The 27,432-nt window shown below is 42.1% G+C and overlaps 1 protein-coding gene across 1 annotated transcript in view; it reads right to left on the bottom strand.

Annotated features, from left to right (window-relative positions):
- Positions 1–5,780: 5,780 nt before the first annotated feature.
- RXFP2 (relaxin family peptide receptor 2) overlaps positions 5,781–27,432 on the bottom strand; it is a 213,145-nt gene continuing 191,493 nt past the window's right edge. Inside the window, exon 17 of the mRNA XM_029603167.1 lies at positions 5,781–6,037. Within this exon, the coding sequence (XP_029459027.1) occupies positions 5,781–6,037 (257 nt within the window). The remainder of the gene's footprint in view (positions 6,038–27,432) is intronic.

Below are 27,432 nucleotides of genomic sequence, written 5' to 3'. Positions count from 1 at the left end.
ACTCCATCTGCTCCGTTTCCTGGACTTCTTGGAACCAACTTGCTCTTTTGTGAGTACTCTGCTTTGCGGATCACTTCCTACCTACCAAGTGCCTCTTGGGTTTACCCCGCACTGCGGGACATTACCTTTGCTACAGAGAACTCCGTCAGTAGTGCCTGCTCTACTACACTATCAAGGACCTCATAGATGCTTCCCACTTTGTGGACCGCTACTAGACTGACTGAGGACCCTCACTGGTGTACCTCGTGCTGCGGGCCATTACCACTTCCACCTTGGGCCTATACTGTGCTCCTCGCTCTGAGGATCCCTCTCACCTCTTCTGAGGGCTTCATCTGCATATCCTTCTCTGCGGACCTTACCATCTCTACCATGGACATCATTGGTGTACCCTGCCCCACGGATCACTACCATCTCTATCAATGCCTCTTCGGTGTACCCCGCTTCGTGGGCCACTACGATCACTACAAGAGACCTCTCCAGTGTTCCTGCTTCAAGGACTACTACCAGCGCTATGGAGGTATTCCCTCAGGGCACTACCTATCCCACTGACCCTGTGTCTCTGGGTCTGGGTGACCATCTCTCTCTGGCACCTCCCTCTCCATGGGTAGTGCTTCTATCGCTTTAACAAAAGACTATATTCATTCTATGCCTTTCTTGGCTGAGACCTAGCCTCCCGACAGTGAGGCTCACGGGGCTCCTCCCCATGGGCGGTGACACCTCTCACTTTGGCCCAGGGTTCACACACCATCTGATACCTCAGAATCCTAATACCCGCACTGTAGTTACATGATGTTAGGTTCCACATTAGGAGTTTTCACCAAGTAAAAGGATCTGGGCGTCATCGTGGACAATACTTTGAAATCCTTGGCTCAATGTACAGAGGTGGTTAAAAACAAATAATGTTAGGGATTACTATTAGGAAAAGAATTAAAAATAATGTCATCATACCTCTGTATCGCTCCATGATGAGACCGCACCTAGAATATTATGTGCAATTCTGATTGCCACATCTAAAAAAAAGATAGAGTTGAACTGGAAAAGGTAGAGAGAAGGGCGACCAAAATGATAAAGGGGATGGAAAACTCCCATATGCGTAAATGCTAAAGAGATTAGGGCTGTTTAGCTTGGAGAAGGGATGGCTAAGGAAGGAAATGACAGAGGTCTATAAATCATGATTGGATTAGAATGAGTAAATATGATCAATTATTTACTCTTCCAAAACATTCAAAGACTAGGGCACTCTCCATGAAGTTAGCCAGTTGTACATTTAAAACAAATAGGAGAAAATTATTTTTCACCCAATGCACCATTAAGCTCTAGAATTAATTGCTGGAGGATGTGATTAAGGCAGTTAGTGTAACTAGATTTTAAAAAGGTTTGGACAAGTTTCTGAGAAGTATACTAACTTTATTGACCAGGTGAATTTGGAGAAAGCTAAATTGCCGAGAGTTAGCAAAATGGGATCTATTTACTGTTTGAGGTCTTACTATGTCCTTGTGACCTGGATTGGCCACTGTTGGAGACAGGATACTGGACTTGATGGACCCTTGGCCTGACCCAGTATGTCAATTCTTATGTACAAGCATGATTCATTTATACTGAATTTCCACAGCATTAGCTAGTACTACTACATACATTCATTTCTTTATCACATAGACTACTGAACACATATTTCACTCCCACCAATCTTGTACACTACCACAAATAATGCAATTTGTACCTGTTTGTCATATGCAGCATCCCCCCAAAAAAGATCTGATAATAGCTAAGATCACACAGTACAAATATTCATTTTATTGCACAACACAGAAATGAAAAAGTTAAAAATATGCTAAGCTTCTTGTTTGAGGGCTAAGGGGAAGGTGACTGGGTTCCTTTCTGCTTTCTCTGCTTTCTCTGCTGCTGCTGCTGCTGGGAGGACAGAGGGTAATCTTTTTCTGTTCTTGCTGAGGATACTTTTTCTTCTGTAGCAATAAGAGTTAATAGCCATGCAATGAATTGGAAATGCAGCCCAAACTGCTCTCATTGTCATATACATTTCCTTTCACAACTAACTCCCTAGTTACAACTAACCTCCCACTGCAATTTGGGCATTTTGTTGTCCAGTTGAAGTTTAAGTCAAAATCCTGGGGATTTGGATACCCTGGCTGCTCCCCTACACCAGCAACATAATTCTGGCTTGTCCCACAATGGCTAGAAAAAAACTAACGACAAATGCTGGATTAAAGTGATACAGTCCAAATCTTAATGTAGTTTGTAAATCAATAAATTTCTTTATTTGTAAGCGGCAACTCCACTGTATAACATCGGCATGATTTTTCTACCAAGAAATTTATTGATTTACAAACTACATTAAGATTTGGACTGTATCACTTTAATCCAGCATTTGTCGTGGATTTTACATTTTGCTGAATGCTGGCTTCCGCTTGGTTGCTTGTAGAAAAAAACTAACGCCAGGAAATATATTTCAATCAAGGAATAATAAAACCAGTGTGTGTTAATTAACTATTCAGGATATCAAACACACCTCTGTTCATAGACAGTCGGTATAAGAATGCATAGAGAGATATATCAACCATAGGTAATTTCTCCTATCCTCCTTTTGCATTTACTTCACAATACGATCAAAGATAATACTGCAAATACAGGTAATTATGAAGGTGGGCATGAGGAGTCTTCAGAGTACCTCCTCAGGATCTTGACAGTAGCATTCCAACAGGATGATGGAGATCAGCTAGTCATGCTAGCCCAGTCACTGCCATTTCCATGCTCAGCCAGGTTATGAAGAAAATCATATTTAGGGAGCCAGGACAGCACTGCAGAAGAATGTAAAGGGATCTTGTGTTTTTTTGACAGAGTTGTGCCAGATGGGCTAAAGGATTTTGGTTAAGTGCTGTCAAAATAAAATAACCTTGATGTGTGAACTGACGTCTAACTCACTTGAGAAGTGAATGATGGATGTGCATGTGATGTGTATGTGTTTGGCTAAGTGAGTGGCCCTCCTATTTAATGATCATTTATGTTGAAATGTACTCAATAGCAGAAGAAGAGCTATACAACATTTGGAAGAGTTGAGTATGAAAAGATGTCTTCTTAGTGGCTCTTAACAGAGGCTAAGATGAGACACACGTATCATTAGACATTCTTCTGTATGCAGCTATATCTGCTACTTTCTGGATACCAAGGTTGACTATATTCCCTCAATACATCTAATATAGCTGTACTATACATAACAGAAAACAGGCGCTATATGCCTCTCTGAGATAGGTCATTGCTTCATTGAAATATGTGCCAAGAGATGATTGTGGTATCCTAGTCAAATTCTAATCTTTCCCTACCTCTGGATTCTTTTTCTTGGGGTAATGCAGATTGTAATGAAGCTGATAATGTAATTCACAAGTTGATAGATGAGTAAAAGGGGTTTACTTGGTTTTATCTAACTCTGTGTGTGTGTGTGTGAGTGTGTGTGTGGAGAGAGTCATATAGGATTTGAGTATTTTTATTATAACAACAAATACTGATGTATTGGACATTTTTCTAAGACTCAAACGGAATGAATTGAGCCCTCAGTATTGAACAGATATAAAGCTCAGTAAAAAGAACGGAGATGAGAGTTTAGATAAAAGATCTCTTTGGGGGAAGGTGAGAGAGATGGGGGAGGGAGAAGGGTGTGGGGTTGGTTTAAATATGGAAACTCGGGTGCTCATCTACCCAGTATGATAGAGGACCAAAGAGAGAAGATAATAAAACTAATCTGGCTAAGAAGCAATATTCAGCAGGCAGTAAAACGTGAGCAACTGACAGATGAGATAAATCCTTATCTGGTGCAGTATGGATAGGAACAACCAGGCAATCTGGGTGAGTGAATTGCTCCTTATCTGCTGTCAACTACTATGTTACTATAAATGATCATAAGATGAAATTCTATTCAACCAGAACACATGTAATATTAGGGATGTGAATCGTTTTAGGACGATTAAAATTATCGTCCGATAATTTTAATATCGTCTTAAACCGTTATGGAACACAATACAATACAGATTCTAACGATTTATCGTTATAAATCGTTAGAATCGTGAGCCGGCACACTAAAACCCCCTAAAACCCACCCCCGACCCTTTAAATTAAATCCCCCACCCTCCCGAACCCCCCCCAAATAACTTAAATAACCTGCGGGTCCAGCGGCGGTCCGGAACGGCAGCGGTCCGGAACGGGCTCCTGCTCCTGCATCTTGTCGTCTTCGGCCGGCGCCATTTTCCAAAATGGCGCCGAAAAATGGCGGCGGCCATAGACGAAAAAGATTGGACGGCAGGAGGTCCTTCCGGACCCCCGCTGGACTTTTGGCAAGTCTCGTGGGGGTCAGGAGGCCCCCCACAAGCTGGCCAAAAGTTCCTGGAGGTCCAGCGGGGGTCAGGGAGCGATTTCCCGCCGCGAATTGTTTTCGTACGGAAAATGGCGCCGGCAGGAGATCGACTGCAGGAGGTCGTTCAGCGAGGCGCCGGAACCCTCGCCGGAACCCTCGCTGAACGACCTCCTGCAGTCGATCTCCTGCCGGCGCCATTTTCCGTACGAAAACGATTCGCGGCGGGAAATCGCTCCCTGACCCCCGCTGGACCTCCAGGAACTTTTGGCCAGCTTGTGGGGGGCCTCCTGACCCCCACGAGACTTGCCAAAAGTCCAGCGGGGGTCCGGAAGGACCTCCTGCCGTCCAATCTTTTTCGTCTATGGCCGCCGCCATTTTTCGGCGCCATTTTGGAAAATGGCGCCGGCCGAAGACGACAAGATGCAGGAGCAGGAGCCCGTTCCGGACCGCTGCCGTTCCGGACCGCCGCTGGACCCGCAGGTTATTTAAGTTATTTGGGGGTGGGGGATTTAATTTAAAGGGTCGGGGGTGGGTTTTAGGGGGTTTTAATGTGCCGGTTTTTCGATTTTTCGATTTTTCGATTTTTTAACGATTTTCACGATTTTTCACGATATTTTACCCCCCCAAACGGCAACAATACGATTCCCTCCCCCTCCCAGCCGAAATCGATCGTTAAGACGATCGAGGACACGATTCACATCCCTATGTAATATAATGCAATAACTATTGCCACATAACTGTTATACAGCTTATAATATAAATTCTGTCATATATATAGTTTGTTATATAATGCACTCTTAACAAAGTTGTTACAAGGATCTGTCATCTTCCTCACTAGGTCTCCCTGACCGTTCTTTCTTCTTGCCCCGTTCCTTACGAATTCCCTGTTAGATGTAACTTTATCCTTCCATCCTATCTGTTAAGTTTTTTGTACCCTAGTTGTATGTAAACCGATGTGATATTCATTTGCATGTCGGTATATAAAAGTTCTAAATAAATAAATCATACAGTATTAAAGATGCCTTTGTTTTCTGCCTAGCACCTCATGATGTGTTAACTGTGTGTCACAGGACTGTTATGCATCGACACGCGATACTTTCAGATGAACAACTAGTCTTGATGTTTGAACTGTAAAAGAGACGATATGTAATCTTCCATTAGTTCTTTGCCAGCCAGTCATTTGCAAGGCATAACTGAAAAACTGCATTTTGGTATTCTCATACAAATCATATACAGTATACTTTAAAACATAACATGCTGTTGAAATGGTTACAGCAAGAACTGTATGTTCATCTCCCGAGGAGATACGTAGATAGCAGCACAAATGTCAACAAATATTTTGATGTGGTCACTTCACAAAGAAATGTAGACAAGTACAATATGTATGGATGTGTCCTTAGTCTCTCAAAAAAGTCACTCATGTTGTTGTTATTGTATCATCTTCAAGAGTTATTTTATTAAGACATCCAGGCTTCAGCGAAAGGGGGTCATCTGTCCATGCAACTGATGTAGTTAAGCTTTTCCTTTCATATTTTAAAACATACTTCCTTTGATGCCTGTTCAATACCTGCCTCAACTTCTCCTTAAAAAATCTGGTGGTCAGTGTGTAGAGGATTGGGTTTAAAGCACTGTTAATTGGCAAAATAAATATAACTATCCATGAGGTAACTGTGCCTGGAAAAGAAAAAAAAATGACAATAAGAACTTTTGCAATCTAAGGCTAATGCACTAAAGCTCAGTATGCACACTAAGGCCATTTAGCATGCAAAAACATAGCATATTATGTACTAAGAGGAGCAATAATCTTAAGGTTTTATGTGGGTAAACTGTTTTTTACGTATGTGTAATCCCATCCTGGGAGGCAGACTGCACTCCAGTGGGGCCATAAAAGATTTTATGTCTCTTCGGGGTCGGGACCTTGGGCTAGCTTGAATACCCCATTTCATCCCCAGGGGTGGATCCTTTTTAATGGGGACAAGGAAGCTCTTTCAAGACCCGGAGTGCTAAGGGTGCCTCTCTTGTATACCCTCATCCCTGGGAAGGGGGTATGTGTTAACACCTTGTCAGCCATTTGTCCCCAAAAACCATGCAGGAGTCACTGGGTTAGTGTCCAAAATAAAGTTCCTTACTGATGGGCAAGCAGGTTAAAAAATGGCAGTCATAACAAAATCCTCAGCACCCCAAATGTCTTTTCTCTTTCTCCCCTCGATCGGTGCATGACTTTCCTTATCATGGCAAGGGAAACATCCACCCTCCAGGGCTTGGCTAAGTGGAGTTCCTAGATGGGCAGGGGGTCCTTTGATTGGGCAGGAACAACCCCTTCCAACTGGTAAACTGGTAAAGTAGTCGCTGCAGAGAAAGTCCAATTTTTCTCTCTCTCCCCAGGGAGTGAAGACTCCTGATGGGTTTCCTCAACAGCTTCAATTTTGCTCTTACTCACAGTTAGGCAATCTTCGTTTATTCTCTTGTTTCTCTCTGTTTTGCTCTGGATCCCAGATGGGAGGGATCCCCTGGAAACAGGCAGCTTGCCCTGCTCCAATGCAGGAAGGAAGAAGCAGCCAAAAATCTTCCTCCTCGATCTCAAAACTGAAGTCCTTTCCCCTTCAACAGAATTTAATAATACTAATACTGGAGTTCCTCCCTGCAGCAGGTTGCCACCATACCTCCTTCCTTGCTGAGGGTATGGAGGGGCAGGACTTCCCTAACCTGGACAGCCACCTACATAGGGTTCTCCGTGCCCTGAATCCAGGTGGTACTCAGGGTCTCACAAGGCTCCTACCATGAAAAAGTGTCACAACCCAAAACAAATCACCCTAGACGGGAAATCTCAACAAGCCAGGGAGTGTCCTGGAAGGAATACCCTCCTGGCCCTGAGCAGTATCCTCAGGCAGGGTTTGCCTGACTCCTCTGACTGGGCTTGAAAAACCAACTCAGAAAAAAGTTCCTAACTACCTCGTAACTTCAAGCAAACCATAAGGGACTACTCACAGTCTCTCTGGAGAGAGCTGCTTAAGAAACCTTTCTATGGGGACGGCCATTCCAGCACCCTTAAAGGGAGGGGATACATTTGAAAGGTAACCACCCCCATTCACTAATCTATACTGCTCTAACTAAAGTAAGGGTTTACCCAGATTTTAATGGTAATGACGCAATCTCATTATTGCTCCATCGTCCCATCTATGTGGGTATAATTACATACATGTTCATGCCTCGCTTACTTTTACTACCCTATAAAAGGGGTAGGGACAGGTTAGGGGATGGAAATGGCCCTCACTCTCAACCATAGTAAAACAGAATTTCTCTATATAGGCAACAAATCCTCACCTGAATTTGACCTCCATCTCAATAATTACATAACTATCAAAAAATTATACTAGGAATCAATTTAGACTCCGAACTTTGTTTTAAGAAATACGTCAACAACTTAATAAAAGAAGGATTCTACAAGCTTCAAGTACTAAAGAGGATCAAACCTCTTCTTCACCATCAAGATTATCGTATAGCTTTACAATTCCTCTTGTTTTCCAAATTAGATTATTGTAACGCAATACTCCTTGGCTTACCTGCTTCCACTATTAAACCTCTTCAACTTCTACAAAATGCTGCAGCAAGATCATTCAGCAACAGCAGAAGATCAGATCACATTACTCCAGTTCTCAAAGATCTTCATTGGTTGCCAATCTCTTACAGAATTCAGTATAAAACTTTATCTCTTATCCATAAAGCTCTATATAACACAAGACGATATGAATGGATATAATATTTCATTTCCAAGTCCCAAAGAGAAATCTGTGCTCCACTAACACTGGTCTCCTTGCTACTCTCTCCCCAAAATTATCCCGCCCCAACTCAACAAGAGAACGCAATAGCCGGCCCACTTTTATGGAATACATTCCCCACTGATCTAAGACTTGAGCCATCATCACAAACATAAAAAAAAAAATCTAAAAACATGGCTCTTTAAAAAAGCATTTATAACATAATAAGATGAATCACCGCTCTATTTAACTTATTTGCTCCTTATATTTTCTTTGTTTCCCTTTCTTATTAATTAATTATCCCTCCCTTGTTTTACTATCTCCTCTTCCACTACTTATTTATTTTATTATTTTATTTATTGTTTTTGTTATACCGAGTTTCATGACAGGCATCACATCAACCCGGTTTACAATTAACAGAGTGTGTAAAGCATAACATAAAGTAAAACAATGTTCTCAATAAGAACCTTGAACTTTAAATACAGTGTATCAGATAAAGGATGTGAGAAAGTTACAATAAATCAGGGAAATCAACTTGGAACTGGAAAAGGGGAGAGATTGTACAGAGCAATATTTACATTTTGGCCTATTAATATAATAGAGTAGCATAGTGAGTAAATAAGAATATGTGAGTAACTGTGGCGATACATCACTACTTATTACAATGTAACCTTTTTCTTCTTCAATTTGTTATATGTAAACCGATGTGATGACATTTGTTGAATGTCGGTATATAAAAAGCAAACAAAATAAATAAATAAATAATCAGATCTTCATGTATAATGTCTAGTGCGTACTTTGCAGTGCTTTAATGCATGTTGGTGGGATTTTCAAAATGAAATACCATAGTTTCCCTGAAAATGAGTCTAAATACCCACAGGACAGCATGCTCTTGGGGAGGTTCAGAACTGCCCACCCAGACCCTAGCATACACGTTTAATGGGATCCCAAAGTGGTTAGTGGTTAAATGCTATACTTAGCATTTACTTATTTTAATTAAGGAATGCCATATGCTCATTAGTGTAGCAAGTACATGGAAATAGTGTGATATGCTTTCCTTCACCCACTATTTACCATGCACCCGCAACAGCCTAAAACTTGCCTCAGATCAGATGTTGGTGTGTCCACAGAGCCGGCACACTAAAATTTAATACTGGAGGCCTTTGAGTCCCATTTTCTCCCACCACCAGCACAAAGATGAAAGGTCCTCTCAGGCCTAATATGTCCCTCCACCCCACTCCTCTGGAGCAAAGATGAAGAGACTTTTGATCTCCATTCTCCCCCTTCGCCTCCTGACACCAAAGTAAGAGGCCAGAATGCCCCAATCCCTCCCCACCCTCTTCAGACACAGCATCAAGGGGCCTTTGTGCTCCAAGAATAACCACATGTTGCTTCCCTCCACCCGGAAGGTCCCTCTCACATCCTACCCCTTCCAATGTTGACCACGGAAAGATCTGGACAGGAAAGGGCAGGGCTCACTCGAACATAAGAACATAAGAACAGGCCATACTGGGTCAGACCAAGAGTCCATCAAGCCCAGCATCCTGTTTCCAACAGTGGCCAATCCAGGCCACAAGGACCCTGGCAAGTACCCAAACATTAAATAGATCCCATGCTACTAATGCCGGCAACAAGCAGTGGCTATTCCCTATTGATTAACACCAGTTTAGGGACTTCTCCTCCAGGAACTTATCCTGTCCCCCTGTTTTAAAATGGCACCAGATAGATGCTTTTATGCTATTTTGCCCTTTGATCCTAAATCCAGGAGAGAGTGGTGAGGGACAGGATCAGGGCATTTCAACTCCTTACTGTGGTGTATGGAGGGGTGGGGAGGATCAGAGATTGGAGGCCTCTTCATTTTTATGCCAGGGAGAGTTGTGTGTGTAGTGGGGACAGAGCTTGGAGGTCCCTTTGTCTTTGTGCTGGGGTAGGAGGGGGAGAGATATCACGCTTCAGGGGCCTGTTCATCTTTGTGCTGGGGGAGGGGAGGATGAAATCCCCTGTGCTAACCAGCCCTTTAACTTTGGGATAGTTAGTGTGGAGAATTTCTGATGTGCACATAGGAACATTTTGTTACTTATTGTGCATATTAAAAATTTGCAGGCATTATTGTGGAGGTTTTTAAATGCATACAGGAAAAAGTTTGGTGCATTGCCTGTTAAGTGACATTTACCATGCACTTAACATTTTTACTAAAATGAGTTTTAGTGCATATGCTACTAGTGTTTATTTTATCCCCTGTGGTATATACATTTGGGAGTAATTTTGTAACAGCTTGCATACATTTTAAATCAAATACTCACATACATAAATTAACTCATTTTAGTAAAAATGTTAAGTGCATGGTAAATGTCACTTAACAGGCAATGCACCAAACTTTTTCCTGTATACTTTTAAAAATGCAAAACTATGAAGGTAAGTATAAATCTATCCCCATCTCCACCCCCAGAAATGCCTTCTGCTCACTGCAGGTAAACTCATGCACATATAGCCCACACACATGCACGTTTACCTGCATATTTGTGGGCAATATTATAATTGATCATTTCTGCAGGAAAAGCACAATTTTAGCTATGGAAATACCTTTAAAGATTATCCTCCCAAAGTATACAGAGTTACGTTATCATTAGGATAACATTTTGTAATCCTTGACCCAGTATATTTAATAGTTTCCATTGACTGACAAAGTCCAGAGTTCAGTTATAGGTGGACTAGCAAATAGTAGGGATGTGAATCGTTTTGGACCCCCAGGTAATTTAAGGCATTTGGGGGGGGGGGGTTCGGGAGGGTGGGGGATTTAATTTAAAGGGTCGGGGGTGGGTTTTAGGGGGTTTTAGTGTGCCGGCTCACGATTTTAACGATTTTCACGATACTTTACACACCCAAACGGCAACAATACGATTCCCTCCCCCTCCCAGCCGAAATCGATCGTTAAGACGATCGAGGACACGATTCACATCTCTAGCAAATAGTAGGGATGTGAATCGTATTTCTGACGATTGAAAATATTGTATGATTATTTTCAAAGTCGTCAGAAATCAGGGGCTCACCGAAACTGATAGGAAAACCCCATGAAATTGTTCATGGGGGTTCTCTTATCGTTTTGGGGGAGGGGGGAAAAACGGCACACAAAAATAATCCCTAAACCCACCCCGACCCTTTAAAACATCTCCCTTAGCTTCCCCTACCCTCCCGACCCCTCCCCCCCAAAACATTTTAAATTACCTGGTGGTCCAGTGGTGGTCCTGGGAGCAATCGCCCACTCTCGGGCCATCGGCTGCCACTAATAAAAATGGCGCTGATGGCCTTTTACCCTTACCATGTGACAGGGTATCTGTGCCATTGGCCGGCCCCTGTCACATGGTAGGAGTAATGGACGGCCAGCACCATCTTTAAAAATGGCGCGGGCCATCCAGTACCCCTATGAGAATACCCACTGCTGTTACTGGCATTAGAAACATGAGTGATCTATTTAATGTTTGGGTACTTGCTAGATACTTGTAACCTTGATTGGCTACTGTTGGACATAGGAAGCTGGGCAACTTCTTATGTTCTCAGATCAATAATCAGAAAAGTGGAGAGCAGACAAGTTATTTGGCTAAAATTGGCTAGATAACTTGTTACATATATCCAATGGGACAAGTCTCCCACTGAAAACATTTGCCTAACATTATCTGGCTTACTTTAGATGGATAACTTTAAATATAATCGGATATATTCTGAATATAGTCGGGTAAGTTTATCAGCATCTGGGTGTTTATTTTATTTATTTACTGTGATTTATCAACTGCACACTCCAATGATCATAGTGACTTACAATATTAAAACATACATAAACATAAAACATAGATAGGCTCACTTTAATAACTTATTGATTAATTGTTCCATAAGCATGCTGGAAGAATCATGTTTTTAAGGCTTTAAAAAAAAGGTTTTAGTATCCGACATTACTCTTAAGTGCTCCAGCATTGAGTTCCAGATGAGCGACCCAGCTACTGAAAAACCACACTCTCTAATTTAAGGAAGTCTCTTATTTACCGAGCTCAGAGTACGTGAAGGGTATACGGTAAAAACGTATTTCAGTCCCAGCTATGGTACATCTGAATTATTAATTAGTTTCTGAATCAATATTAATACTTTATACATAATTCTTGACTGTATTGGAAGTCAGTGAAGGGATGACATTACAAGTGTAATACGATCATACGCTCTATGCCCTGTTAACAGTCGAGCAGCAGAATTTTGCAGTAATCATAGTGATCTGAGGGTGCTGTTTGGAAGCCCAAGCATCAGATAGTTGTAGAAATCAATTCCCCAAAACACTAAAGTCTGTTGAAGATGAGCTTTGACGGGAATGATAGGGAGGATATCGGCTGATAACTAGATAAAGCATTGGGGGTCATTAGCCTAGTTTTTTAATATCTGCCAAATTGATGCTTTTTTTAAATTAAATCTAGAAGCAATGCTTCCAATAGTGATACCTGGATAAGTTTAATCCTACTCAGCTATATTCTAAATATAGCCAGGCAACTGATCTAGTTCCCTATCCCCCCAAAATACTTCACTCTTGTGGGTTGCACTCAATGTCTCCTCCCTAAACCCAAGGCCAATTCATCCTCCACAATATTTTAAGTAAAGTCGCTGAACCCCTGTTTGCTTCCCCCACTCTCACCACCAATCCGCAACCTTAATTGCACCCTCCTCATCCTCTTGGATCTTCCAAACCCCAGCTGGGAGAAAGGTACAGTCTTACCTGCTTCTGGCTGCTTCCAGTATTTGCGCTGAGTGGTAGGAAGATGTTTTTTGGAGTGGGTTGGAAGGATTTCTACAGAGGAGTTCATAGCTAGTTTGTGTAATAGTGCATGTGTTGCGCTGGAGGGAGCACTGGATTCTTGCTCCACTGAGACTAAGAGCCAGCTGGAAAGATGAGAACCCCCTTATCCAAAAGGGGAAACCTGCAGCCAGAGTTGTATGTGAAGGTGAAAGGTATTTTCCTGTTTCCACTGAGGCTAGAACTAAAACACAGGCTCTAATGGAAATTGAGAGGAAGATTCCTAATGTGAAAGATCTTAAGCAACATAAGAATTAAGTAACCACTCTTGAAACTCCTGTGAACTATCTAAGAAGCTGATATTTCATTTGTAGATTTGTAGTCTCTGCTGATTTTTCCTGTCCTTCTGATGAACTTTAAAATTGGATCCTTTAATAAATTCTTTTTCTTGTTTGGAACACCAATTTTTGTGTGGACTGTATTTTTTCTCATGATCTCTTAAGCACTGCAGGTAATCTTGCTCCCTACAGCATGCATCTGGGACTTGTTTTCCAGGGGCTTCACAGAGTGGGTCAGTGCTCCACAGTCTCTATGTGACCAGGAGCGGATTGGCCTATCGGGGGATCGGGCTTTCCCCGGTGGGCCGGTCTAGCTGGTCACGTGGTCTCGACCGCATGGCTCTTCCTCAGCCCAGCCTCAGCGCTTCCCAGCCAGCCCCCGCCAGAGAAATAAAAATCGAGGCCGGCGGGGGCCGAAGAAATGAAGATGGGTGTCTCCCAGCCAGCCCCCACCAGGGACCGAATAAATTAAAATCGAGGCCGGCGGAGGCCGAAGAAAAGATAGAAACATAGAAACATAGAAATGACGGCAGAAGAAGACCAAACGGCCCATCCAGTCTGCCCAGCAAGCTTCACACTTCTTTTTTCTCATACTTATCTGTTTCTCTTAGCTCTTAGTAACCTTTGGTTCTATTTCCCTTCCACCCCCACCATTAATGTAGAGAACAGTGATGGAGCTGCATCCAAGTGAAATATCAAGCTTGATTAGTTAGGGGTAGTAACCGCCACAATAAGCAAGCTACACCCATGCTTATTTGTTTTACCCAGACTATGTTATTCAGCCCTTATTGGTTGTTTTTCTTCTCCCCTGCTGTTGAAGCAGAGAGCTATGCTGGATATGCGTGAAGAATTAGTTTTTCTTCTCCCCTGCCGTTGAAGCAGAGAGCTATGCTGGATATGCGTGAAGTATCAGTTTTACTTCTCCCCTGCCGTTGAAGCAGAGAGCTATGCTGGATATACATTGAAAGTGAAGTATCACGCTTATTTGGTTTGGGGTAGTAACTGCCGTAACAAGCCAGCTACTCCCCGCTTTGTGAGTGCAAATCCTTTTTTTCCCCACATTTCCTCTTGCCGTTGAAGCTTAGAGCGATGTTGGAGTCGCAGTAACCGTGTGAATGTTTATTGAATAAGGGTATTATCTCCAGGCAGTAGCCATCATTCTGGCGAGCCACCCACTCTTCATTGACGTCCTCTTGACTTTATGGATCCACAGTGTTTATCCCACGCCCCTTTGAAGTCCTTCACAGTTCTGGTCTTCACCACTTCCTCCGGAAGGGCATTCCAGGCATCCACCACCCTCTCCGTGAAGAAATACTTCCTGACATTGGTTCTGAGTCTTCCTCCCTGGAGCTTCAAATCATGACCTCTGGTTCTGTTGATTTTTTTCCGACTGAAAAGGTTTGTTGTTGTCTTTGGATCATTAAAACCTTTCAAGTATCTGAAAGTCTGTATCAAATCACCTCTGCTCCTCCTTTCCTCCAGGGTTTACATATTTAGATTCTTCAATCTCTCCTCATAAGTTATAAGATGGGCACCTCCCAGCCAGCCTCAAGCGGGGGCTGGCTGGGCAGCGCCCATCTTCTTTTCTTCGGCCCCCGCCAGCCTCGATTTTAATTTCTTCGGCCCCCCCGGCTTGGTCTCCGGCGGGGGCCGAAGAAATTAAAATAGAGGCCGGCGGAGGCCGAAGAAATTAAAATCGAGGCCCCCGCTGAACAGCTGGTCTCCGACGGTGGTTAGCAGCACCGGTGTTCACTTCTTCGGCCCCCGCCGGCCTCGATTTTAATTTCTTCGGGCCCCACCGGAGACCAAGCCAGGGGGGCCGAAGAAATTAAAATTGAGGCCGGCGGGGGCCGAAGAAGTGAACACCGGTGCAGTGCTGCTAACCGCCGCTGGAGACCAGCTGTTCAGCTGGGGACCTTAGATCGGAAGGGTGCTTCTGTGTGTATGTGAGAAAGGAACAGTGCTTGTGTGTATGTGTGTGAGAAAGGAATGGAATGGTGCTTCTGTGTGTGTGTGTTATGTATGTGAGAAAGGATTGGAATCTGCCAGTTTAAAAAAAAATGAAATGTGATAATAGATATACCTCAACTTTTGTGCTGGTAGCGCAACTTTTGAAAAGTTGGATGAAAGATGAAATTACTCAATTTTAAGTATCCCTCTTCTGGAAAATAAAATTTAGCAAAGTGGGTAGAAACAAATACTAAAGCAAAAAAAAAAAATTAAAATATTTAAAATGTTCATCTCAGCAAAATCACAAATTTAAGATATTGATGCCAGGTGGGGTTTGATTTTTTTTGAAGCATAATTTAAGCATGAAGACTAGAATAGTTCCAATCTGAAATGGTTTTGCTATTTTTTTTTTAAGCCTTTAGAAAATGTATATTTTTAAATGATTAAGACTGGAATCTTCCCATTTAAAAGGGAAGTTGACTAAGGATGTCTTTCGGTTCCATATCTCCCACATGAATAATCATATGACTGATAGTTTGAAGAAAGACACTTGCTTTATTGACTGAAAGCATAAAACAAGAGAAGCTGTACAGTGTGGGTGGCTGTCCCTTGGGTGGACAGAACCTGAAGGAAGGGTGTCATTTCGCCTTCTGATAGGAATGTGGTTTTCTTATTTAATGGTTGGGATCATCACTTTCACTTTTAGTAAAAGTGAAAAATGCTGCAAGTCTGAAAGCAAGGTGCTTCTGTGAGAGTGTAATGTGAATGTGAGACAGGGAAGGTGCTTCTGTATGTGTGTGGTGTATATGTGAGTCAGAGAGGGTGCTTGTGTGTGTCAATGTATGTGTGCAAGAGAGATGGAGCATGTTTTTGGCTGGCTTGTGGCTGTGAGAGAGGGCATGTGTGTGATTGAGCCTGTTTGTGAGATAGAACATGTGTGTGATTGAGAGCTTGTGTGTAAGTGAAATAGAGAGAGCAAGTGTGTGATTGAAATCCTGTGTGTTAAGAGAGAGCGAGAGCATTGTGTGATTGAGAGAGACTAGCGAGAGAGGTGACCTGTGTATGTGTGAGACTGATCAGGGAGATGACTGGTGTGTGTGTGTGTGTGTGAGAGAGAGAGAGAGAGAGAGAGACTGGTTGGGGAGATGATTGGTGTATGAGAGACAGAAACTGATCTTGAGGGTATATCTGGTGTGTGTGAGAGAGAGAGAGAAAAAACTGGTTGTGGTCCCTAAGGAAGAGGACTGTGAGGACAGCTTCAGCAGCTACTGCTGCTTCTGGTGTGGCCTGCAAGGGAAAGGAGTAGGAGAACTGGAGAGGGTAAGTAAAGGTGGCTTTTAAGTTCATTTTTCTTGATTGACTACCATTTTAATTATTGGGTAGTATGTGATGTGTCTGCTGTTTGAAATATTTTATTGGTGTTTGGTAAAAGTTTCAAAATTTGCTTGAGTCTTTAATTACTGGATATTCTATTCATCAGCTGTTCTGAAATTCTTTTTTTAGTATGATTTTATAATTGTGATTCATGATTTATATATCTTGATTTTATTGATTGTTTCATGAGGAATGGTGACATTTTTGTTTTTCCATTGTTGCACTGTATAGAGTCTGGCGTGATACGTTTTACAGTTTAGTTTTTGTCTGCACATTTCTATTTATACTTTATGTGGCTTTATTCTATATTTGGTGAGAGTTTGTGTTCTGCATGCAAAGACTGAGATGAAGTATTCTTTTAGCATGTGCTTTCTCTGTAGGGATCTATAGTAGCTTGGCCTGTTCTGTTTTCCTGATAGGAGGTGTTTTGATATTTTAGATTCTGGTGTAATATTTGTGGTGTTCTTTTTCATAGGTGTGGTTGTTATTCTTTGAGTTTTGGCAAATAGTACTGTGTTGATACAGGAGGACCATGCCGAAATATAGGGGTGGGTACATATATATGTACAGACCCGCCGGGGTAAGGCCATTTTTTCCTACACGCCTTCCACACGGCAGGTCCACAACCGACCACGAGACCGCAGCGCCGAGATGCCCGCTCACCTAAAAGACGCTTTGCAGGCCCTTGAGCCGGCCTCCGGGCTCCAGCCAATCGCTGTAGCACCTCCTCCAACCAATCAGCTACAGCACAGAGGGGGTTTTAAATTCCTCCCTCTCCGGCGCCATTCTCCTTCTTCTTCGACGATCGTGGCTGGATTGGCCTGCGCAGTCGGCGCCTCAGGCCCGCCGGGGTAAGGCCATTTTTTCCTACACGCCTTCCCACGGCAGGTCCGCAGCCGACCACGAGACCGCAGCGCCGAGAAGCCCGCTCATCTAAAAGATGCTTTGCAGGCCCTTGAGCCGGCCTCCGGGCTCCAGCCAATCGCTGTTGCGCCTCCTCCAACCAATCAGCTACAGCACAGAGGGGTTTTTTAATTCCTCCATCTCCGGCGTCGCGCGCCGAAGGAGCGCCCCTTTGTCGCGCTCCTTCGTGCAGCCCCGTAGGGCAGACATTATTCTAGCTATCTCTGCCTTTCTTGCTCTCCCTCTGCTTCAGACTTCTCCAGGAATCTGCTCCCTGGCTTTCTTACCACTAAGCTTCTTCCCCATTCTTAAAATGCACTCCTTCAACATCCCCATTATCAACAATCACCTCAGAAATAAAGAGAAACCACCTCCGTTTCACACCTTCCAGCAGAAGAGTCTAATCCCTATCATTATTTCTCCTTTCACACAACTCCTTGGTCTCTCCCTCTTCACCCTGACCCTTTTTAATGCCCAATCACTCTCTAAAAAATCTCACATACTTAATGATTATCTCTCAGAGGCCAATCCTGACATCTGTGCCATCACAGAGACTTAGTTAAAATCCAAGGACTCAGTAATTATTAATCAACTGCCCACACAAACATATGACATATTCTCGATTCCCAGACCTAAAAAAAGAGGAGGCAGACTTCTACTTGCAGCTAAGAAAGGCCTAAAGATAACCCTGCAACAATCAAGCCTAATTTCTAATCTAGAATGTGCGTATTTCAAATCCAAACAGCTCCAAATATGCCTGATCTACGCTCCGCCCAGAATTCTTGAAACCGACCCATCTCCCCTCATTGAATACATTGCCAAACACATCACCCGCATTAATAATGGGAGACTTCAACCTTCACGTAGACTCGGCCATACGCTCCTCCAACTGTGAAACTCTCTTATCATTGCTTCAGCACATGGGCTTCAAACAGATCATTAACAACCCAACTCACAAAGCAGGCCACACTCTGGACCTGATATTCATTAACGAAGGTATCTCTCTCTCATCCTCTCCGACATGTACACCAGTATCCTGGTCGGACCACCAAATTATCACCACAGCCCTCAAGACAGCAGACACCCTTCCCCCTTCCTTCCCTAAAACCACGGTTCTCTTCAGGAAACCATGCTCTTCATAAGTCCTAACTAATCACCTTGCCAAGGACTGCCACAGCTAGACCTCTCAGATGCGAACTCTGCCATCAACTCTTGGCATTCTATCATCAACCAAGTCGCAGACCAAACCTGCCCCCTAACTACTAAGGTGATTCACAAAGCCCAAGACAACAGAAAACCTTGGTTCACTCCTCAACTGAAGGCGATCAAACTACACCTCAGAAATAAAGAACATATTTGGCGTAGAAATCCTTCTCCCATGACTCTAGCAAGCTACAAATCCATCCTCAATATCTACAGGAACACCATCTTCAAAACAAAGAAAGAATTCTTCGCGAAAAAAATTCACCACTTCATCTTCGATTCCAAAGCTCTTTTCTCCTACATCTCTGCCCTCACCAAACCCCTGCCACCATCCATTCCAGATGACCATGCTCTCATCAAAGCCACAGAATTGGCCAACTTCTTCGAAAACAAAATTATCAATCTTACCAAACAGTTTACTACACCCAACACCCCCATCCCCCATTTGATGACACCATCACATCAGCAGACCGCAAGGTTAGACTCCTTTGAGACCACCTCTTCTCTCGAAGTGGAAAATATCCTGAAAAAACTCAAACCCTCATCCCATCCTCTAGACTCCATCCCATCCAACCTCCTCATCTCAATTCCAAACACTATTGCTAAGCCTATCGCAAAAATCATCAATTGCTCGTTAACCCAAGGACTAGTGTCCGATTCTCTAAACAGGCCATCTTGAAACCTCTCCTAAAAAAACCCAACTTGTCCACTTCAGACCCAGCTAATTTCCGCCCCATTGCCAACCTTCCCTTCATCGCCAAGATCATGGAGAAAATAGTTAATAAACAACTCACAGAATTCCTGGAGGAACACAAGATCCTGGTACCCTCACAATATGGTTTTCGTAAATCTCTAAACACCGAATCACTTCTGATCTCGCTCACCAACTCCATCATCGTGAACATGGACAAAAAACAATCGCACCTACTGATTCTACTTGATCTTTTGGTTGCCTTTTCGGTCAACCATTCAATTCTGCTAGACCGGCTCGTGGATATTGGCATCTCGGGTTCTGCCCTGGACTGGTTCCGTTCATTCCTCAGCAATAGATTATTATTGATTTTTACCTTGAATGAACAATCACACCCAATTAGATCCAACTTGGGTGTCCCTCAAGGTTCGGCCCTTTCACCAACCCTCTTCAACATATATCTGCTTCCTCTCTGCCTCCTCCTCACCAAGCTGAAAATCAAGCATTACATATACGCGGATGATATCCAAATTCTCATCCCTATCAAGGAATCTTTACAAAAATCCCTTATTTTTTGGGACAGTTGCTTCCAGGAAATCAGCTCACTCCTCACTAAGCTTAACCTAGTCATCAACAAAGACAAGACCGAATTCCTAATCATCTCCCAAGATGAAAACCTCTTTACTAGGGAGACAGCCTATCACCCAGATGATCAGCCACAGGTCGATAGCCACTCTCTACCTAACTTCCCTTCAACAATGCCTGACAACATCAAAAACACCTCTTACGTAAGAGATCTAGGCACGCTCCTGGACAACCAGCTGAACCTCAAAAGGTTTGTCAACAATACGACGAAAGAGTACTTTTTCAAATTACAAGTTCTTAAAAAGCTCAAACCCCTCCTGCACTCCTATGATTTCCACTTAGTTCTACAATCAATCATACTCACCAAAGTTGATTACTGTAGCTGCTGTTGCTTGGGCTCCCGGCTGTTACCATTAAGCCACTACAGATGTTACAGAACTCAGCCGCCAGGATTTTAACGAATTCAAAAAAGAGGGATCACATCACACCCATCCTTTACAACCTCCACTGTCTCCCTATCAAATATAGAATTCTCTACAAAGTGCTGACCATCATGCACAAAACCCTACACAACCTTGCCCCAATCGATCTCACCTTCCAGGTTCGCCCCAATAACTCCACTAGACCGATTAAAAGAGCATACCAAGGCACTCTCTTCGTCCCTCAAGCTAAAACGTCTCTAAGGAATAGGGCCTTTTCTACCGCAGGTCCCACTCAATGGAACACTCTCCCACCAGACCTCCGACAGGACCCCTGCCCAATCTCCTTCAAGAAAAAACTAAAAACATGCTTATTCAACATTGCATTTCCCGAACCCGCATTTTAGCTAACGCACTCTCTCCATTTTCGCAACACATCTCTGCTCATTTCTCTTCACAAGTATGGTTTGTTATAAGTTCTCTCTCAAATTTTGCTTTTATTTTCTCTAACTCATGTTCCCTTGAAGAGGCCCACAGATACCCTTTGGTCTTATTCTCCTTGTCTTTCCTCTATTCCCAGCCCTCTGCACATCATCTTAATTCCTCCACCCTAATGGATCCAAACACAATTAATTGGATCGCTTATTGTTACCTTTATTACTATGTAATTCAAATTGTTTAACTGGTTAGTTAACTTTCTGAATATGTTATCCAAGTTTTCTTAGACGTTCATGGTTCCATGTATCGCCTTCAGGCAAGTTTTTGTTCATTGTAAACCGGTTTGATTTGTATCTAATGCAAGAAGATCGGTATATAAAAACTAAAAATAAATAAATAAATAAATTTATATACGTATCCACCCAAAGTGAATGAATCTCAACTAGGTAGACTGGATTGGTCATTTTGGTCTTTATTTGCATTCATTTACTAAGTTACTCTGATCACTACCTCTCATCTATTTCCATGAGTGCCTGTGAATATCTTTAGCTGCATGGAACAGAGCCAGAAATGAACTTTTTTTTTCTTTGCCAATTGAGAAGGAGGGAAGACAAAAGTAAAAATTTCATTTTAAAACAAGCCCTTTCTTACAGGTGAATTTTCAAAAGGATTTATATGTGTAAATGTAACTACTATCGTAGCAATTTTCAAAAACCATTTACACGTGTAAAGTGCACTTACACAAGCAAATCCTAGGGGCAATTCAATGGCATATATTAGAGATGTGAATCGGAACCGGAATCGGTTCGGATTCCGGTTCCAATTCACTTGTGGGTTTTTTTTCATTGGGCCCGATCGCGGTTTTGTTTATCGGCTGCGCCCAAGCCGATAAACAAAAACCCACCCCGACCCTTTAAAACTAATCCCTTTGCCCTTACCATGTGACAGGGTATCCGTGCCATTGGCCGGACCCTGTCACATGGTAGGAGCACTGGATGGCCGGCGCCATCTTGTGCTCCTACCATGTGACAGGGGCTGACCAATGGCACCGGTAGCCCCTGTGACATAGTAAGGGCAAAGGCTATCGGCGCCATTTTGATTACTGGCAGCCGATGGCCCAAGTGCAGGAGATCGCTCCCGGACCCCCGCTGGACCACCAGGGGCTTTTGGCAAGTCTTGGGGGACCCTCCTGACCCCCACAAGACTTGCCAAAAGTGCAGCGGGGGTCGGGAGGGTAGGGGAAGCTAAGGGATTAGTTTTAAAGGGTCGGGTGGGTTTAGGGGTTATTTTTGTGTGCCGTTTTTCCCGCCCTCACCCAAAACGATAAGAGAACCCCCATGATCAATATCGTGGGGTTTTCCTATCGTTTTGGGGAGCCCCCGATTTCTGAAGATTTTGAAAATATCGTCCGATATTTTCAATCGTCCGAAGCCCGATTCACATCCCTAGCATATATTGTAGCAATTTTCAAAAGCTCACGTACATGGGTAAAGTGCATTTACTTGAGTAAAATCCAGTTTTACATATGTAACTGCTTTTTTAAATCAGGCCGTCAATGAATTTACCTTATTCATAAATAATTTCACTCTTCTCCGTCACAATACACAGCACTGCTACTTCCCCAGCAATCAACCTAGCCTCAAGCCTTGGAAAAATATTGACTTCTACTTCTCCTCCAGTCCCCATATCTACACCCTTGATGAATCTTGTTGTTTGTTTTCCCTTCATGATATAGTCAGATTCACCTATTCCTCTCTCATTCTACAGTCTAAATCCTAAGCTATACACTAATCATCTCTCATCTGTAACCATGTTCTCTCCAGTCTCCTGGTCTCACACAGTGCCCTTAGGTGATCCATTAAGAGCCAAGCAGCAGGAATTATTTTGCTTCCCCACAAATTTGTGTTTTTTTTACCCCTTCTTTGAGTCACACCATAATCTTTTCAAATTTAGAGGCAGACATATTAACAGTTGAAAAAAAATTGTAAATGTTGCTTTGCATGCAAAAATAGCAAACAGTGAGCATTATTTGACATTTTAGCAAATTGTATTTGCAAACTATTTCTCCATTGCAAAAAATAACATTTTGCACTTAAGTTTATGTGTGCAAAATTTTATTCTAATTAATAGATTTGCTGTGATACAAAATTATGCAAAGCAGTTCATTAATTATTAGTGCGTAGCAAGCCTACATGTGAAGTTTGCTTTGTGAGCCCAATTTTGCATAAAAAAAAAAAAACTAAACTAGTTTTGGGGGTTTGTTTTTTTTTTTCAAAACTTTCCATAGCAAAATTATACTTGCTATTTTTCTACCAGATTTATTTGCTTATAAGTACAGTTGGAAAAATAATGCAATTTCACAAATTTTGCACAACATTTTTCTTCCTTCATCACCCTTTTATTCTTATGCTACAAAGATTCTTCATCTGTTTGTCTGGTATATAAATTGGAATAGCTTGAAAAATAACCCTTTCAGAAATCGATAGACGAGATAGAAGCAGCAGATATACAGAGTGCTAGAACCTCTGCCCAAGCAGGCTATGATTATTTCATTGGTATTCAGCTTCCTCAGGGAACATGAGTGCTGTACAATACAAAGATATAAGGAATGGAGCTCTTAAAGCAATATGTGGCTTTCCAGAGAATGCAGAGTTATTGTTTTTTTAGATCATGGTAATGAAAAATAAATCTACACTACACAAGATGTTTTAAAAAGGCACTGAAAAATACAGAAACAGCCACTGAAAACTAGACATTTCTGTGCCCAATGGAAAGTAAACTCTTTGTGTTTCCCTTGCAAATCACACAGTTGCTCATGAGCGTCTCCTGCCTCCCTTCCCCTCACCACCCATCCTCCCTCCCCTCCCCCTCCCCCTGCTGCTGTTCATGAGTCCTCTGCTATCCACTCAGCATCTCTCTTCCGAAATGGCATCACTGTACCAGGTGACCCTGGGCCCTCTCTCTCTGTAAGTGCACAATTATAAGCAGGGCTCCCGATTTTAGCTTTTCTAAACTGTAAATTTAGGTGCTTATTTTCCTGATATTTAGGGGTTCTTTAGGGGTACCAAACATCAGTCTTTATCCGTATTTTCAACTATACTATTGTCAGATACCTTTTCTGGTCGAATCAAATACCTACATTTGTGCAGCTGAGGAGTCATTAGCATGGAAAAGGCACAGAAACAAAGCGGGGGTAGATAAAAGAAGGGTAAGAGAGTACTAAGTGAACTAGTGTTTTTCTGCTGTTTATCTAATAAATACCTAATTCTTTTTTTTTTGCATCAGGGGTGTTTATTGGGGGTTTATCGGTTAAAACCTAAAATCTGAAGCCCTATTATGAGCTACAGCATACTCACAGTGGCACTCCCTTACTCTGTATATGAGCCTTGTGTCCATATAGGAGAAGCTACTCCTCGGACCTTACTGATTCTATCTCTACAGAGGAGTTCCCACTGAAACTACTGAGGAAAAGTACTGAAACCACTTTGTTCATCCATTGTACCTGAAGACTGGAGGGTGGCCAATGTAACCCCAATATTTAAAAAAGGCTCCAGGGGCGATCCGGGTAACTATAGAGCAGTGAGCCTGACTTCAGTGCCGGGAAAAATAGTGGAAACTATTTTCAAGATCAAAATCGTAAAGCATATAGAAAGACATGATTTAATGGGACACAGTCAACATGGCTTTACCCAAGGGAAGTCTTGCCTAACAAATCTGCTTCATTTTTTTGAAGGGGTTAATAAACATGTGGATAAAGGTGAACCGGTAGATGTAGTGTATTTGGATTTTCAGAAGGCGTTTGACAAAGTCCCTCATGAGAGGCTTCTACGAAAACTAAAAAGTCATGGGATAGGAGGCAAAGTCCTTTCGTGGATTACAAACTGGTTAAAAGACAGGAAACAGAGACTAGGATTAAACGGTTAATTTTCTCAGTGGAAAAGGGTAAACAGTGGAGTGCCTCAGGGATCTGTACTTGGACCAGTGCTTTTCAATATATATATATAAATGATCTGGAAAGGAATAGGACGAGTGAGTTTATCAAATTTACGGATGATACAAAATTATTCAGAGTAGTTAAATCACAAGCAGACTGTGATACATTACAGGAGGACCTTGCAAGACTGGAAGATTGGGCATCCAAATGACAGATGAAATTTAATGTGGACAAGTGCAAGGTGTTGTATATAGGGAAAAATAACCCTTGCTGTAGTTACACAATGTTAGGTTCCATATTAGGAGCTACCACCCAGGAAAAAGATCTAGGCATCATAGTGGATAATACTTTAAAATTGTCGGCTCAGTGTGCTGCAGCAGTCAAAAAAGCAAATAGAATGTTAGGAATTATTAGGAAGGGAATAGTTAATAGAACGGAAAATGTCATAATGCCTCTGTATCGCTCCATGGTGAGACCGCACCTTGAATACTGTGTACAATTCTGGTCGCCGCATCTCAAAAAAGATATAGTTGCGATGGAGAAGGTACAGAGAAGGGCAACCAAAATGATAAAGGGGATGGAACAGCTCCCCTATGAGGAAAGGCTGAAGAATATGTCTGAGTAAGATAACCAAGAATACCCAGACTCCTCTGCTGTACTAGCCTGTCAGAGGTGAATGAACTTTGAGATACTTTCTGACTATCACAGATTCAAAGGATGCAGAAGAGTTGGGAAACTGGTAAATCCTGCAAAGCTTATAATTACAGGCCAGGAAGGCATCAATGACTTGCAGAGAATCTCTGAGACAGATTTGCTGGCAACAAAAGGAGAGAGGCCTATTTTAATGGCCACATTTACTTCACAATGCAGGGATACTCGTTCTGCAGGAAAACAGGATGCAAGCCTTTATCTTGCAGATATTGGTTTCAATGACCTGAAACCACTTTGAATGAATCCTGGTGCCAAGCTCTATTCAAGACCCAGACTGGGAGGTGTTTACAATAAACAAAGAAGAACAACAGAAGACAAGAAGAGAATACTTGCATCAAAGCCAGTATGATACAGGAACTTGTTTACATTGGGAGGAGGAACAGGGTTAGAAGAATTCTTAGTTGAGGGAGGTCCTCACAAGCATTTCCTATACAGGATAGAATGTCATGACAAACAGTATCATGTGTTTGTGGGCGGTTACACTTTTCTGGAAGCTTCGAGAATGTTGGATTTTAATTATATAAGTCAGAGCAGGGCAGAAATTCATTGAGATGCTACTTATTACAGATAGAGGGCAGATTGCATCTCACAAGAACACTTGTCTTTGCATGTCTTTTGAAAAAAGCCAAAATAAACTAAATTTTAAAACCTCTTGCTGAATTGCAGTGTTCTTGTGCCCTAAGCTATGAGTCCCAAAATTAGACATTTTGGCACCCCAGATGGGACTCTAATAACTGTTGTTATTATTAATTATTAATTATTAATAAGCTGTAGTATTGCTTTTGGCGGACGAAGGTAATACTAGGTTCTTGAAGGGTAAAAATTGGCTTGCCGTTCAAAGATTGAGTTACCCAGGTACACTGGAGGCTTATCCCGGAGAATTATGAGTTCAGAGCAGATGTGGAATGAAGTTGGATCTGTGAGTATGTAACAAGAAAAAAAAAAAAAAAAAAGGAAAAATCTGTAAGTAGCAATGTTTTTATTTTATTTGTTGTACAGTGTATATAGCTTGTGTGTTATATCAGGTTTAGAATACTTTTTGCAAATTGTTCTTTAATATATGTTAGGGAGACAGGACATGAGTTGATGATTTGATTAAAATCTAACTTAAGTTCTGGTATTTTCAGATTGAACAGTTGAAAAACAGAGGGGTAGCCAGCACTAGTCAGTCTGGGGTCTTTTGTTCTTAGACCGCATGGCTTGCGCTCAAGCAGTTTTACTTTCACTTTTACTTTACATCGGGGGAGCGGCTGTTGTAAGTGTGTAGATTCAGAAGGAGAAAGAGGGAATAAGATACAATTGGTAAGTTGAAAGTTTTACAATTAGTATGATAAGGTGTTTTTCGTTTAGTGGATTTTTACCAAAGTTTAGTTGTTAAACAAAAACAAATGCGGTGCTTTTAAAACTAGAAACTGCATGGCTGGATATTATAGTTTACAGCTGTCTGTGATCAGAGGTACATAAATGCCTCCAGTTTATTTTAGTCTATGAGATTTATTGTTATCAGTTCATATTTAAGTTTGCTTTGGAGTTAATGCGTGATTGCTGTTAGGGTATCATTAACCAGAGAAATGAAGTTTTTTCAGTTTTTTGGTGTTTTGCTTCTCCCCCCTCCCCCTCAAGGTACAGGGCTGACTGATGTAGCCATGGCTGGCCACAAGGACTCTTATGTGCACTGTAAACGTAGAAAAAGAATAACCAGCCCAGTAAGCTTTTTAGTTTTTGGTTTTATTTCCTACCATTAATGCAGAGATGCTCATATTTGCATCTAAGTTTTTAGAATTGTGTGATTACCGAGAGTTTATTGTGCATTGTGTTTCATTTCATTTGGTAAAGACGAAAACATGAACTTGTGTTTATTTAAAGCCATTCATAATTAGATTTGATTTATCATTGGAGAGGGATGTATGGTTTTGTTCTTTGGTCAGGGGTATAGGCAGAGAGATAGAAAGGAAAACAATCTATAGATATACTACAAGAGAGCAACTTTATTT

This window comes from Rhinatrema bivittatum, chromosome 5, assembly GCF_901001135.1.
Source record: "Rhinatrema bivittatum chromosome 5, aRhiBiv1.1, whole genome shotgun sequence".
Taxonomy (NCBI): Eukaryota; Metazoa; Chordata; class Amphibia; order Gymnophiona; family Rhinatrematidae; genus Rhinatrema; species Rhinatrema bivittatum.
The sequence above is the reverse complement of the archived record's forward strand: the minus strand, read 5'-3'. Positions and strand labels throughout refer to the sequence as shown.